Source organism: Acanthopagrus latus, chromosome 22, assembly GCF_904848185.1.
Source record: "Acanthopagrus latus isolate v.2019 chromosome 22, fAcaLat1.1, whole genome shotgun sequence".
Classification (NCBI taxonomy): domain Eukaryota; kingdom Metazoa; phylum Chordata; class Actinopteri; order Spariformes; family Sparidae; genus Acanthopagrus; species Acanthopagrus latus.
Window position 1 is genome coordinate 1211055 of NC_051060.1, and position 17039 is coordinate 1228093.

General features: G+C 41.1%; 1 protein-coding gene across 3 annotated transcripts in view; it reads right to left on the reverse strand.

The window, feature by feature from the left end:
• bach2b (BTB and CNC homology 1, basic leucine zipper transcription factor 2b) overlaps positions 1–17039 on the reverse strand; it is a 100273-nt gene that overhangs the window by 29482 nt on the left and 53752 nt on the right. For 2 of the 3 annotated variants that reach the window (XM_037087036.1, XM_037087035.1), the window contains one exon: positions 6009–6263. In XM_037087036.1, coding sequence (XP_036942931.1) covers positions 6009–6251 — 243 coding nt within the window. In that variant the 5' untranslated portion in view covers positions 6252–6263. Of the gene's footprint in view, positions 1–6008; positions 6264–15809; positions 15911–17039 lie in introns of those variants that run through there. The other variant, XM_037087037.1, reaches the window with a different exon arrangement.

Genomic DNA, 17039 nt, shown 5'->3' on the forward strand with positions numbered 1-17039 from the left:
CTTAAGGCTGCTACTCTGAGCCGACACAGACCAGTGGGGGCTGAGAACCAGCCCTGCCCCCATCATCAGAGAGAAGACGGCAGTCAGACACAAGGCAGGGATGCGTCAGCATGCTTTAGTCACTGACCGTAAAGCACAGGGTGACAGGGGCCCTTAAAAAAAAGTCGACAGGCCACATCACTGAAATGACATTCTTCCATGATGTGGCTCTGACTTGTCTAGACAGTCAGAGAGAGATGTACTACCTGCTAAACAGGGCAGGAGAGTGCTATATAAAGGAGAATTTTGCCTAATGAAAAAAAAAAAAAAAATTGACAGATTCTGCAATTGCGATAGGATTCATAATTAGTAGAAATGTTATTTGAATAGATTGTGATGCATCGCTACAGTATTTCAGTAATTGCTGATTAGTCACACATTTTACCTTCATCAAAACATGTCAGCATCTGAGATTTGGATATTGTACTGGGCCATATTGCAATTTCAATTTCAATTAATTCTATACTTTATAGATCACTACATTTAATAATCAGGATCACAATTCCTTTATAGTCCCGGAACTGGGCAATGTGTGGGTGCAGAAACGTCAAACCGACATCAAAGAACTAGCAGCAACGAAAGCCGCCTCAAATTGCCCGTCTCAGCCAAAAAGCTGCACCACAAAGACTACAGCCGACAGCTAGCTTGTACATTCTGCGCCAGACTGAGAAGAAATAACTCTCAACACCACCAGATGATGGTAGACCGTATACATCATTAAAGGTTTGCAAACCGTTGTTATAATACACGCTTGCTAATGTAGGCTCTTCTAATAATGGGTGAAACCATGCATATTACAGTGACACGCTCAAGGTGCTTTCCTTTTCTTTTTACATTTTTGTTCTCATGCACTGATTTGCTTAGCTGAACAGCCAATCAAAGTGATTTATCTCCTCGACGAGCTCCGCTGCTGATTCGCCATGCTCAGCTGGCTGTAAAAGTCACTGACAAGGGCCATGTGGTGCCATCTAAGGCCAACAGTGCAAAACACACCAACTCAGGCCCTAAGAGGCAAATATTGTCCATTTTACTCCATTACATTTGTTTCACAGTTATTACTTACTTTGAAAATAATTATTTTACAATTACTAAAATATATGAACGCTTAAATAGCTTTTTATATATGAATAAATCAGTAATGGAAATCTAAAATATATATACTGTGTTAAATTACACATTTGATCCTTTGAGCATGACTTACCCACAGCACCAGATGTGATAGCTAATAACTCATTTGAAATCACAGTTCAAATCAATTTGAGTTCTGCAAAATGGCATAATTCACTATTTTCAGTTGGAAAATGCATTTCTGCATTTCTTCATAGTATATGATTAAATTGGCAAGGTGCTGGTGAATGTGATGTAGCTTCCTAAGTGCCCACTGAGAAAGAATAAAGCCAACATATTCATTATATGCTGTTTTACCATTTGGATAAAACAATAAAAAATATATGAAATGTTCGGAATGGCACGGGACTATATCGCTCTCTCTGGCACATTAAAGAGACAGTCATTGAAAGATGTTACTTTCCACACTCTATCTCACACCTGAAACACAGCAGCTCATGCATTATTCATGACTGCAGTGAGTGAATGAAAGGGATGCTGCTTTAAGCATCCAGGAGCCATTCCCTGCAGTCATTCTTTGAGTTAAAGAGCAGAAAAAAAGCCCCGATGCTCATTTTTACATAAGAAGACAATCCGACGTTAACGTCTTTTTCAATGTGCTGGCGACAAAGTCGTTTGACAGATGTTACTTTATTAATACACGCTGGCCCCAGCGAGGAGCCGCAACTCCACAGCACATGCGGGATGTGCCCCAGTTTTCACAGCAGCACATGTATGCATGCATGTGTGTTCGTGTGTGTGTGGGTGTGTGACATCAATACGTCAGAGGGGTACTTTCATCATGTGTTCGGCGGAGGAGCTCTGATGGGGATCAGTTGAAAGTGGCAATGCTAGAGTGAGCAAGAGACAGGCGTGTTGCTGAACCTGACGAGCGGCGAGCCCGAGGTGGCATTAATCTCACCACGAAATGCTACCCGCTGCTGACAGCGGCGGCGGCGGTAACATCTGACAGGTGCTAATTGGCAATCACAGCCCTATAGGCTCAATAATGCACTTTCTCACACCTTTCGCTGAGTCTTTATCCTCCAGCGAATGACAGATCAAATTAAAACACTGTTTCACTACTATTCCTTCTCATGCCAGAAAAAAAGTAATGAAAACAAAATTAACACAAAAATTAACCATAAAATCATAAGTGAAATTAAATGTGATATGTGATTGTTTATTAAAAAGAGAAGAGATCATCACATCTACCTTTGTCCTGAATTCATTCATAATGTTTCAGAATAAAAGAAATTATTACAACACTGCACTTGACTCTCTATTGGGCAAATCATGAACAAAATGCCCCTGCCCCAAGAGCCTACCGTGGCAAGTTATTAGGTTTAAAAGCACCTTTTCAAGACAGCCCTGCTAATACAACAAAACAATACTACTTTTTTCTGTAAAGGCATTAAAACTACACAGACACAGTTTTATCCCTTAAAGGTTTTCTGTGGAATGTCTGTGTTGTGCTGGAAGCTGGTTGTTAGCTTACACTCACATCCTATTGGACCGTCCATCCATGGGCTTCTATAGGCAACAGAGAGAGACTGGGGAGGCCTCGTTTTTCATGTCAAGTTACAATCTGCTCAAATATGCCCAATCAAAAATTGATTCATAAATGTAAATTGATAAAAATTGTTAAGTAGAGCCCCTGTGAGGTGAAGCAATATTTTACCTTGCTTCATTCACACGCAATTAACTATTTCAGAACTTTCAGTGTTCAAATCAGTTCTCGTACCAACAGCAACAGTGTTAGCAGGAGCTTGCTAGCAAGCTACATGTGCAGGGATTTTCCCTGATCACTCAGAAGTGAAACACGTGAAACATAGCAACCACACAGTATCTTTCTGTTATATTAAAGTACAAAATGCCTCCTTTTGTCTTTCTTGTCATCAATATTAAAGACATGTGAGGTCAATCACGGTCTTGACTAATAATATTCAGGATCAGTCATATATATATATTTTTTAGCTTTTTGTAACACCAGAAAAGATCCATATTGTCATAAGGCACGGTACAGTGCAGCATAATTTGCTGTCAGTTACCAGGAGTTGTTTTCCCCTGTGGTTTCATGTAATGCTGATGATGCAAGATGACAGTCGCTAAAACTGTCTAGTGAATGACTTACATGTCAGTCCAAATGACTTAATGTGTATTCCTCTGGGCCCTTTTGTAAAATGCCAGTCTGAACACGAACTGGACCAGAACTAAAGGCAACGATGTGTCTTTGTACCAAATTATCTTTAGCACAGATGACAAATAGTCATCAATATATTTGAAAGAATTTATTGTCCAAATGAATAGGAAAGAAACTGAAATGCTCTGACTGTGGAGTTCCACAAGGTCAGTGCTACCATATTTACATATTTACACGGTGGCCATTTTCCTCTGACATCACAGTGGGAAGCTCAAATGCTGTTATAAAAAGCACATCATTCACTACTGTTCCAGGTTGTGACATGATAATGTTAGGGACCCTGACAAACCTTTTGCAATTCACTGCTCCCTGACTCATCAGCAACTGGCAAGACAAGGATAATAAAAATCCAGAGGGATACTGGGCTATACATTATGCTGTTAGACAAAACATCGTTTTTGGTTACCCATTAAATTCTGTTAGACAACAGCTAACGTTAGCATTCAACATCTTACTAGCTGGGGTTACAATTTGAGTTTGAGTTTGAATTTAGTGTCACAAAATACAACAGAAAAGGCATCCATTTTGAAATGTAAAAATATTGGACTCAATGTAATCAAGCTTTTAATGTAGGCTAACGTAACATAATGTAATGTGAAGCAGGCTTTGCCAGCCACTCTGTCTCAGACAAAACACTCACTAGTGCTTGTAAATACTTTAATGTTGCAATTTGCATGAATATTACTGAGAGATGGGATTTAGTGTGCATAGTGTCCAGAAATGTGTCCAAGATGAGCGTTGACAAGTCTTTTCACTATCCATTGTCTTTTCAGTTGCTGATCAATCAGTATAATGTGTCATGATGACAATATATGAGATTCTCTATATCTACATGACTTGCAGACTGAAACACAGCAGTATGATGCTATCCAGCAGCATTTCATCTTTCCATCCGGGCTTGACATCAGAGGAAAATGGCAACCATGTGTATATGGTCTATACCAGTGGTTCCCAAACCTTTTTCCTTGAAGCCCCCCTTGCCTGTGTCCAAGACAAGCCAGGCACCCCCAACCCCAACCCGCATAAACTAAAAGAATAAAGTGATTAATTACAAACTTTTATTTGCAAAAATAAACAACAGTTGCAGGTTTTTGCTCTTATTCTCCTTGTTATAGATACATTTCTTCCTTTTTGTGTCACACACAACTACGCACACAGTTTAATTTTTGAACAGAATAGGCCTACCTCATGGGGTGCTGGTGATAAACAGCTAAATGAATTTAAACGTGGACCAAAAATATGTTTCAATTTGGATTATACAGAGTTCTGATTATCCAGTTGGGTGTGTTATTTGGATTTTATATATTTAATGTGCACAAATATAATTTTGGTAACCTCACAACCTCAGAGCAGACAAAGTTGTGTGCACCCCCTGCGATCTCTGGCGCCCCCCTAGGGGGGGCCCGGACCCCAGGTTGTGAACCACTGGTCTATGCAGTCTTACAGTTCTTTGTAAGTAGTTACAAAGTAATCTGTATTTGGATTACATTTTTGTTGTGATGAATAAAGAAACGTGTTACTTTCGCAATTCAAGGAATCTCTTATTTATTTAGTTTTCTATAACAGTAATCTGCTTCACCTATAGAACAGTCCTTACCCATAGAGGAACTGACTGTCAGACACACTTTTTGAAAAACCTCTCCTTCATTATAATGACTACTGTGGACTACAGTCAAGTTGAGAGAACAGAACATTGGCTGGATGAGTCTATGTGTTTTAAAAGCCCAAATGCACTTATAAAGTTAGAAAAAAAGCCCATGCACTGTCATAGATGGATTTGTGCTTTCATCTTTTCTATGGAGGCACCCATAGTTCATCAGTAAACATCATATACTTGCTAGAGGAGCCCGTGTTGTATTGTTGTCATTGAAACAGCTGTGCCTAATACTGTATGTCTCTGCCGAGTTCTCTGTCAGATTGTTAGCAAAAGAGCTGCAAATGTTATATTGTAAGGAAGGCTACACAATGACGGTAGAGACAATACATTCACAGGTACATGTACAGTTGTACACAGTATAACCGAGATACACAACCAGTCGTAAAGGGGTTTACCTTAATGTTTGGTAATAAATAAACTCTACTCTGAGTAGATAATGCAGAAACGTAACAATCTACTTTTTAATTTAACAGTAATGTTGTAACATGATGAGTTAGTTTTAAACATGATATTACTGAACACGAGGTCTATGGCGCTGGAATTTAGCTAGCTTCTTGTTAGCTGCAGCTGATGAGAATACCAGGTATACCAGATATGGTCAAACTGAGCTGTGACTTAGTGTGTTATAATTTGTGTGATACTTAATAAGACAGCTGTTACTTAATAAATCATCTGCTGAAATAATACATATAAATGTGACTATACTTCATTCATACTAGGGAAAATGTCAGTAAGCTTTGGGATACGTTTTTCTGTATTAAGACAGTATGGACACTGTGCTGTAATTTATGTTAGGCTAATGTCATTGCCAACAGTTGCATTCTGATCAATTTTTTGCTTGAGGTGGAGCGTGGTCAGTGGCTATGGATGCTAGGGGAAGGTGCAGAGAGCCTGGCAGAATTGTACATTTAGAATTTTAGTGTTTTATTGTCTAAACGCCTACAGCAGTTCTACTCCTGCAAGAGAAAACTGTCATGGAGCCAGTGTGATTGATAGACGTACCTCTTCTGGAAGGCTAACGACCAAGCCATTCTCTGCCTGGCCCACCAGCGCCTGGAGGAAATACTCGCTGCAGGCGGCCAGCACGGCCCGGTGCCCACGGAACTCCTTGCCCTCCACCAGGACAGTCACATCGCACAGGATATCCTGCTTCCGCTGGTCGTTGAGGCAGAGGAGGATATTGGTACAATGAACTGTCGACTCATACACATACATGGGGGCTTCAGGCTTCTCATCCACGGACATTCCGCTCACGCCCTGGAAATAGAAACACAACAGAGGGGGGTCAGCTTACAGCCGAACCCAGCGAGCACATACCGCAGGGCTGACATCAGCCCCGACGGTCTGCTGCAGCCAGCCTCATGATTCAACACATACAAGCCTGACTGACTGCTGCTCTCTTCACATGCTCACTCCTATAACATTCAAAAGCCAGCAGAATTTTGTTGTGCATTCCCCGGCTCAGTGTCGACCCACACAAAAAATTATACATGACTAACAAAGGACTGACTTTGAGAGTAGTCCACACATTTCCACTTACACACTTACCCTTGTACATTCAAATCACGTGCTCAAAAAAACCCAGGTAGTGACATCAAATGATAAAAACACACAGGAAACCCTTTATTTAAAGGCCAGTCACATTTAAATCAGAGGTAGACAAGAAGGTCCAGAGTAAAGTGTGCTGTGTCTTGTGCTTTAGAGGTCCACATGTGTTTGTAATCTAAGAAGGACTCACTGTAAAGGTATGCTGAGTGGCTTGGACACACTCTGCAAGAGAATATCAGCTGCACCGTTCTTCACAGGATAACCCAAATGTCACAAGATTGATTTTAAGCTATGGGCACAAAAAACTGTATATGTGCAACTTCAAAAGAGAACCCTATTGCCACGTTAATTATTACCATAGGCTTTTAAAATGTATCAAGTCCAACCAACAATAAATTCAAAATCTCCAGCTCAATCAGCCTGAAAGACAGTGGGTCAAAAGTGAAGGTATTAATGCAATATATAATACACAGCCTGTCATTGCTGTTGTCTATCAAACAAACAAACATCTGCTGAGTGTTGTGTGGGTAGGGCTGGGCCCTCGAGGAAAGAGACCTTCTGGAAGAATAAACACCCCGAGTCACGTTAAATTGTGCTCTGATGCGGAGCCATATACTGGCAGAGAGCTCAGAGAGGGATGTATCACTGTGTTGCTGCTGTTATCAGCCTGACTGCAGCAGTTGTCTGTGTATGGGACCTCCACTGTCTGGTGTTTATGTGCTTACGTTAACTGATGACTGTAGGCATTGTGTATTTTATTCATGAACGTAACAGTTACAGAGAGGAGAGAGGAAAAGAAGAAAGTGCACCAAATCTCCTGTGGGTGCTGAGTTTAGTGAGAGGTTGACCTGAGTTATAAACCCACAGACACTAGCCCTTTTTAGAACGCTGTCATCTCTGAGCATCTTCCCACAGCATCCTATCTCTCTGGTGTATTACAATAAATAATATCTCATTAAAAAGTGTTATGTTGTACTCTGGCTTCAGCTTTATTGCCTGGCTGCAGTCACGGGTCTTGGATGATGAGGAGTTAAAGGACCCACAGTAAGAGTAAAGTTCTGAACTTGTGTTGTTCTTAAGTTACTGTGTGCTGTTTCATTGAATAAAAGCACTTTTTCTGTTAAAAGCAATGCCTAGACACGGGGTGACTTTGTCCCTTTGTCCCAGTTTTACAAAGTGCAGCAAATTCGATTTTCTCAGAAAAGTTCAGTTTCTTTAATTGGCAGGCAAATGTAGTAAATGTGATTACACTCAGAACACATCCTCATTCTGAATGAATGGAGTTTATAATTCAGTAACTCCTCCTTATGATTGGAGGGGAAATAATCTGAAATGCTGATGTATACATTGCGCTGCTTTTGATTGACAGCTCATGGGTCATAGGGGCTCCATATATATGGAATTGTAAATAGAGTTTTTCCCAAACTGGTGTCTTTTTAAATACATTTTTGTGTAAATAAATTAAAAAACACTTTCACTTCCTGGTGTTAGCACTGACTAAATAACCACAAGAAGCAAATAAAGCTCTTACTGACTGGTGAAAATGCTTAAGACGAGAAGAAATGTTGAGTGGAGCTAGAATTCCTTCAGTAAACCCAATAAATAAACTTGACAGAGAGGAGTTCCACACACAATATTTTCACCCAGCACCCAGGATTCTCAGAGTGGAAAGACAGTGTGTGTGTGAGTGTGTGTATGAAATGGTGCAAGTGTTGCTACTACTTTAAATGTGAAAATGGCGACTGACGGCCGTCTTCACCTTGCAAATAGAACTAGCTCCCATCTTGTGAAAATGGGAGCCTATCGCTGTGTGAATGGAAAGGGACAGGATGGAAATGCAGTGAAGGAGAGCTCTCCACGCTGCAGCTGATCAGATGAGACTGTGATCACTGGCTGTGGTTACAGGGGCAATCAATCCAGTTGACAGGTCTCACAAAAACACGAGTGCTGAATGAAATCATTGGACAAGACGTTGTTTGTTTCCATGTGCCACAGTAAGCAATCATACCACGGCCTATGAAAAAAACTGCATCCAATATTCAACAGGATCATTGCATAAATGCTATTCTGTTGTCTTGAACCAACAATTTCATCAGGATATAGAGCTGGAGATGTACTCTGATGGGTAGAACCCTAACCCTGTGGAATTACAAGGCTGCAGGTTAACGCTCGGATACTCAACCCAAACCAATGGACCTGATGGATCCCAACAGGCAGGATTGGGATAGGGGCTGACAAACATTTAGAAATGATGTCCATGGTCACTGACATCTATTGACATTACTTTCAAGTTCTTTTTGTGAAATGATAGATAAATTAATAACTGGTATAAAAATAAGTGTTGTTGTTGTTTTTTAATTTTTAATTTTTCATACATCTATGTGTAGAACAATGTAGTCATCTACACTGTACATGTCTCATGTCAGGGTTAACAGACAGGCTGTAGGCTAACCATGATAACGACTTCTGTACGTGACGAGGTAACGGATGTCAAGTTTGGGTCCAGCCTAGTTACGACTCTTTCAGACTAGGTCAGATTTGGACATGAAAAATAAGTCCTGTACTGATTATTGGACAAATGCGTCACCTTGTTCAATTCTCAAATGTCATGACCACCAGTGTAGGCCAGGTGTTGCAGATGGATATGCAAATGATTCAGGAAATGCATTGCCCTATACCTCATATTTATGAAGTCAACAGATTTAAACAGTTGACAGCATTTTTTTGAACAATCAGCGCCTTTGAAAACCAGAAGCGCAGACTAACCACAGCCCAGCGAGTGGTTTATTTCTCCAATTGGGTGCAAGAAGAGATCATGTTGATGTCTCAGCATAAGAGAGCAGTCACTCAATCTCTATCTGCTGTATAGCCCACTAGAGGTGACGTCTGACACAGGCAAATGCATACTGAGCGTAGACCACAATGAGGGAAGTGAAAATTGTGGGCTGGCTTTGCGAGGCTGCACTGAGCCATGAATTGCGTTTAAGCCATTTGTAGATTATGTTGTTTACCTGTGACAGAGTCACACTGATGACTGGACTGGAGCAATCTACTGCAAGAACAAACAGTCTGCTGTGGGGGCTGTTTTGGAAAGTAAGTCCAGACTCTCTTGTGGTTCTGGCTGGTCCAACTCTTGTATAGTTTGCTTATTTCCACCAAACATTTCTCAGTTAGCTTCCTTGGTCTTCCAAGAATAATGTTTCCAGATGCGGTTGCGAGGTTCACAACACTCCAAACATGCTATTTCTACCATGGAATGCACATTTGCCTCACTTGGACTTCGGATGGTTTGTTGCAGTGGAAGTAAAATGCAAGGATGACACAAACACACACACACATGCACACACAAATACAGTGCAAGCATATTCACAAACACACATCCTTATCCAGACAGACAGACACACATACACACACACACACCACAAAATAGCAGGTTGTGGCAGAATTCTAGAAGTGCTGATGGATGCAAAAGATTTCCTATTTCTTTCTTTCTTTTTTTTTTTTTTTTTTTTTTTTATTCCAGGGTCAGTTGTTGACGGCAGCTCTTTCTGCTACACTTACACAGATGCAGCCAACCTTCTCTGGAGCTGCTACCATTTCTGTGTAGATCAAAAGCGCAGCGGGATGGTGATGAGAGGGCTCCTGCTGTGGTCGGAGCTGACTTCAGGGCTCACCGGTGGATGCTCCTGCAGTGAGCATGCACATCTGAGGGGGGCTGATGAAGTCTAATGTGGCTTGAGACCTGTTAGCTCTGCACCACAGATTATAGCAATTATGTATGTGGAGCTACAGCGCACTGCTTCAGTTGTGTGTGTAGAGCAGCCCACACACTGCTGTACTGTGCAGGAGGTGCATCAGAGAGGAGCTGCAGGTAACATCCTGTACTAAACAATGCTGTCATTATGTTCACCTGTCACTATCCCAGCTGACTGTACCTGCTGTTACCTCACCATTGTCAGATTGATTTCTCACTAACACATGGTTATAACACCATACAGTCACACAGCAAGGTGTTTTGTCCACATCATAAAGATTTCTCTGTAACTTCTTTGTATTTGTGTCTCTAGTCATGTTCTCACTGCAGAAAGGTTTCCTCTGTGAAGATGTGACTGTAGATTCAATGTACCAAACTGTCACACAATAGATTTATTCCATCTGTTCAATCTATTGCTGCATTTTTAATCAACATTGAATTAGTTGCTCTTTTTCTCCCTCTCATATCTTTGTTTTAAGTACAGAGCTGGAGACAGGATGTGGTTAGCCTAGATTTGTATAAAGATTGGAGCTAGAATCAGCTAGCTAGCTCTGTCCAAAGTACAAAAAAACACCTCTGAAGCTCACTGAACATTTTATATCTCATTTGTTTTACTTCAAAACAAACTGAACTGGGAAGATGACAATGGTTTTAGGAATAAGTGGTGTGCTTAGTCTTTATGCTAAGCTAGGCAAATCCCATCCTGACTCCAGGTCTGTATTTAATACACACATGATTTTGATAGAAATCTTCTCACCTAGCTGGGAACTGAAATCATCAATCAATCTCTATTTGTACAGCACACATTCACAACAACAATAGTTATCTCATGACACTTTCAAGTGGAGCGGGTCCAAGGTGGAATATTCACTGTAGCCGCTAAACTAACTGTACTAGAGCGCATCCTGACTGGAGTGGAGGCACAACTTCATGTAAAGAGGAAAAATAACATCTTTTCAAATCAATTTGAGACTTGGAGCCACTGATACTGAAACAAGGCCCTGTCTCCCTCACTTGTCTAGCAAAATGCTGCAACTCTGTTTTACCGTGAAGCTCCAGAAATGTTCTGTGGACAATGAAACTTCAACTTACTTTCCACTGGCATGAAGGTGAGGAGATAACAACATTTTCAGCCCTGGTGAACCAAATAAGACATAAAAAACGCCCATGACACTTCCCCAGGGCCCAAGATTATAAAAGCTCACATGATTTCTTGTATCATTTAATCGGCAATGCAGCCACGCTTTCCTCTTTTTTGTTGGTTAACAGCGGGTCACAGGTGCCACTGATTATCGCCATGGAAACACAGCTGAAATACTTTATTTTTATGTGGAGAGAGAAAATAAGACTGGACTCATTCAAACCAAGCAAACACAAGTATTAAGAGACGAAAAACCACATTTATGTGTTGAGCAGGATGTTTGAGTCAGCTTTGGCCTGACTTTCATATGACGTGGTCTCAGTTTGGGGACTTTTAAGTAGGAGGGGTGGGAGGGTGGGGTGGTAATGTGTGAGTGTGTCATAATGTGCTCTGTGGTGTGTGTCGTCGCCCTCTCTGGATCTCAGCAGAATGATGTGCAGGGTGTGTGGAAGAAGGAGGTGGGTCATGAAATAGAATAGAAGTGCACATCTTCGTGTACATCTACAGCACTGTGATAGGCTAAAAAAACAAGGCAAGTTTCTTTTCAAGATTCTGGAAACAGCAGCTGACAAAACAATCTTCACTCAAGTCAATTAATCATTCTATAATACAAAAATGTTGAAACACAAGTTGTTGTGTCTTTATGCTACACAGTAAAAAGCGTTTTTTTTTTTTTATGGTGAAGAAAGGAGGATGAGTTCAGGATTCTGAGGAAAGCCTGAAGACAGAAGCTATATACTACCCTTTCCTTTGCCTGATAGCTGGATGCAATGGCAGCACATGTAGAAGTAGCAGCCAACAGCTCTCTAAAATTTTGCTTCATTTTTGTTTAATGTAATATTTTTTTTCGACTTTTGCTGCGTGAACACACTTTACTTATGACAGAAATACACCCATCAACATCTGAAAAGGAAGTGTGGGGTTTGGATTGAGCAGCAGACCGTGAGACACTCTCTGCCAACAGCATCTCCCTCCCAGCCAGTCAGACCAGCAGGACCAAAAGTCAGTTATCCATGCAATCGGCCCAGGATCAGAGCTAGGCTAACGTTTGTCATAAGATTCCGTCTTAAATTCTATTCTTTCCGTCACTCTTTGATATAATAACATATTGTTTTCCATCACTTCCTGATAGATTAGTGCCACAATCAATCAGGATGGAGCAGAATAAGGACCGCAGGTACATGCACACCTGCTGTAAGTGATGAGTCGTTGCATATAACAAACACACAGGGGGTAAAGAACAACTTCAACAGTTTTAGAATCCCTCAAGTTATTGGAATGATTTGTCTAATGGGACATATCCAAGGCATGAAAACATACCAATGCAGCCTGTGGCTCCTTATAATAAACAAGGTTAGTTTTGACTGCTGCTGCTGCTATAGTCTAATAACATTATCCACTGAGCCAGTAGAGTCAGAGTGAGACTAACATGAACACTGTGTCACTGTGCACAATTAGAGGGGAGGACTCCTGGCAGATGACTGTAATTACACTGAGGATGAACATGGTTTTAATTGGAATTATCAAATTAGGCCATAGCAACAAATGCCCTTGGAGCTGCGCCAGGTGGCAAATGTCAACATGTAAGGTGATGATGATGATGCATAGGTAAATGAAAGCCCTAACCTGGGGTGTATCTTACCATGTCAATTTCAAATGAAAATCAAATGTCTGCTTCAAGGCAGTGTCTGCAAATAAAAAGGATGCAACCATTATATTTTGTGTTTGAAAGTAACATGCAGATCATATTTTTGGAGGGGTTTCATTTCCTCAAGTGAAACTTCCTGCTTACCCACACCCCAAAATGAGTTTCTGTGGCAGTGTTGGTCAGTGTGATAGTATCTCTATTCATCAGTCTGCACGGCAGCTTTTAATACTTTGATCTTCAGCAAGATATAATAATACACTACTTTTGTTATTAGTAATCTTGGTCCCCAGAGGATGATTGCTAATAACTTTGGTGACAGCCTGCCCTTTTCATCTTGTCAAAACCACATTTATGTTTGACCAACACTTAATCCATGACAGGAAGTGATAGGAAGTGCCTGAATGCTTGGTATAAAGCCATTAGGGCTGCATGATATTGATTATGATGATTATTTGACAGATGCAATAAGATTTATGATTCGTTGGTATGTCAAAATGTTCATCAAAAAGTTCACTTGTTATAAGAATTGGTAATGTTTTCCAGAATTCAGAATTGGTCATGTGAAGCTTTTGATCTTGAAATCTGATCCAAGGTTTTCACTTTACAACTGACGTCTGACTGTTCTGCTGTGACTTAATTTGATTACATGGTTATCTATGAGTTAACATGACTCTATGACCTCTGTGGCTTATGAAACCATTGCAAAACCCATTGAAAACCAATAAAGTGCACTGTCATCAAGACTAAAAGCAACACTGTTTTTGTAGTTCCTTATTTTTTTCTCCATCATATTAAATGTGTTTTTCATATGTAACTCTTGGTACTACAGAAAAAAAGCATGCAGCTCAGGCAGTACACACATTCAGAGAACCATCCTAACCAGAGCCAGCCTTCAGCCAACACAGTTAAATCACAGATAAATCTTTGCAAAAGCAAAGGCCATTCTTAGTAAGCGGAAGGAAGGATGACTTGTCTCCTCATCGCAACAAGCAAACTGTAACTTAGGAAGTAACTGAGTCATACATTTAAAAGCTGAAGTGACTTGCAACACAAAAATCAGCAAAGAGTGGTGAACATTCATTTAAATAAACGACGTCTGTGGTGTTTTGTATCAAAATAAGCAACACAATATTCCTGGAGTCAATTCCTCCACTTACTGTAAGATTGTAAGACAACATTGAGGGTGAGGTGCTTTCCAGTCCAACCACTGTAAGATCACTAACATCCATGGTGAAGGCTCCTTCACACCGCTGATAAGGTAAACAGCCTTTCAGAAGGTCACTGGGTTGCTGATATTGATCCTGAGATAATATATGCAAGACAGCCTCGTCTGACACCAGCTCTGCTGATCACATACAGAGGAATGTGGAAGCATAATGTGAAGGTTTCTTTGTCATATTTCATCACACTGACATAGATTATATCCATGCTCTCATGATAGACACATGATTTTAAAAAATGTCCCCGTTTGCGGGACAAATAAAGGAAATTCTGATTCTGATTTACACATAGCCCAAACCTCTACAGCACAAAGGCAAAGGACAAGACCCTTCAAACCCTGTGTACACAAAATGTGACAGACGTACTGTATTCAAGAAAGTTCATGGTAAACCTAACATGGAGGACACAGAGTCATCTCAGGCTACTGCTCGAGTCACTGTGCTCAAGTCCATCCACAAATGTATCAAGTGCTTTCTGCTCCTGATGGAAATCAATACCGTCTCCCTGCGCTTCGATCGGGGGCTGAGCAAAGACAACACAACATCAATTCTTGGAGAAAGCTTTGCCCATTCAAGGTATTCATGCACAAGGTAAGATACAACTAGACTGAACTAGAAATGAGCAATGTTGTATTTGGAGTTGAACTAAAATATTGTACAAATGTAAATGGAGTCCCTTCATACAACCCCCACGTACTTTTAGCATGGTCAGGCAACAAAGGTAACCCAGGTTAGCCTTGAGCCTGCTGGACAATCCTGGCTGGCTCTTGCTGCTGACACTGATGAATCAGACTGCCTGTGAGAGCGCACATCTGTCTGCACAGCCCAGAATGCACTTAATACATTGCACCAACCCGCATGTATCTGCAACCGTCCTAATTAACACCAGAGCTACTGCATCTCGTGGCGATGGAAAGGTCCAGGCGCTGACCTCAACCATGTGAATCAATACTCAAACCACAGCAGAGGTTTACCTTTTAAAAGAAACAATTAGTGTTGAGCACAGGCAGAATGGAAAGCATTAAAGACAGTGGAATGAAAGGCTATGAAACCCATTATCAGAGCAGCCAACATCTGCATCAAAAATGCACTGAGGCTTATCTCTTTGACATCAGGAAAAGACTACTAATGTGCAGAATGTCTGCACTGAGGGATAGTGCTGTGAGCCAGGTGTCTGAGGAAAGATTTCTGAGACGTGTCTTCCAAACTTGGTGTCAGTGTAGCGTCTTTCAGCTTTATCTATCACCACAACACCCAACAATGATATTAACAGGAGTCTCTTGCTTACTAATCTCACATCGAAGAATACATTCACGAACAAAGACATTTTTGTGTTGCTGAAAATGCAATAAACCCAGTTTCACTTAAGCTACCTGCTGCAGACTTGACTTGTAAATCTCAAGAATCATCGTCTCCATCCATTCAAAGTCGCAGAAACAGAAAACAAAAACAAGCCTTGAAAGCATCAGCTGCCAGTGTTCATTGGCATTACCTCAAAAAGGCATCAGCACACATCCAGTCATCTTGTTATTCCACTCTTTACTCTGACAACTTTCTAATGTCTCTCACTGCATGTTACCGGCAGCATCTGAGCCTATCTCTGTCCGTGGGTGGTGAGTATGACTGAGCAAACGAGGTATGTGTGAGTGAGTGTGTGTATGTGTCTGTGTGATGGCATGCCAGAGTATTTTTGGGCCCTGCCTGCTTAAATGCAGCTTGCATGAATCATGACTTCCCACATAGTAGGTCAGTGAGTGGGGTGAGTCATATTGCTGTCTTATATGGTAACGCGCTGCACATGTGACAGAAACACTGGGGTTATCTATAGACCAGGCTGGCTGCTGTGTCTCAGCCCTGTCTTGGTTTTCGCGTGATATTGGAACTCATTTGTCTTTGTTTAATCTCATCTTTGACATGTCTTGCAACAAATATATCTTTCATGTTTATGAATTTGATATTCAGTTTTGAACAGTCTGCCCAGCATTTTGGTGTGACTCAACATGACTAAGACACATTTTGGTTTTCCTTTTCAGCTTCAGACTGACATGTAAACATCACAGCAGCCAAACATTGCTGCACAAAAGCACAAGAGTCACCACAAAAGACAAACATACACGTAGCCATTGTCAGAATTTAGACAGAATAGCAGAGGCGCATTCCATTTCCTATCACATTGAAAATGACGAGCTACCACCTGCACACATGATAATCTGTTTGTCAAAACCTCTTCCGGTGAGATTGGCTGAATCAACAAGAAAACAAGTTTGTTGTTTGCAGACACCTCAATCAACAGGAATAGAAAACCAGCTCACGATGCAAGAGAAACACCCCAAAACTGTCACTACCAAGAGGGAAGTATGCCTTTGAGGGACTGGGTTAGGATATGTGGAGTGTTTTCCAGTAGCAATACTGCTAATTAGGCCAGTGATTGGCAGGCCAAGGGGCTGCTAGCACGAGTGTACCCGAGACTGGATTATGTGCTGCATTATTAATGGGGCCGGTGGAAGCAGAGGGAGTGTGTGTGTGTGTGCGTGTGTGTGTGTGGGGGGACCTTTATTCAACACAATAAAATCATCTTGTGCATGAAGTTGAGACAAATTCAACCGTCAATTTAAAAAGCAGAGCAGTCATGGAAAAAAGCAAGTGGAAAGTCTCCCCACAGGAAAGAGTTGACACAGAGCCATCGCCCACGTCAAAACCTTCAAAAGCCATGTCTGTACGC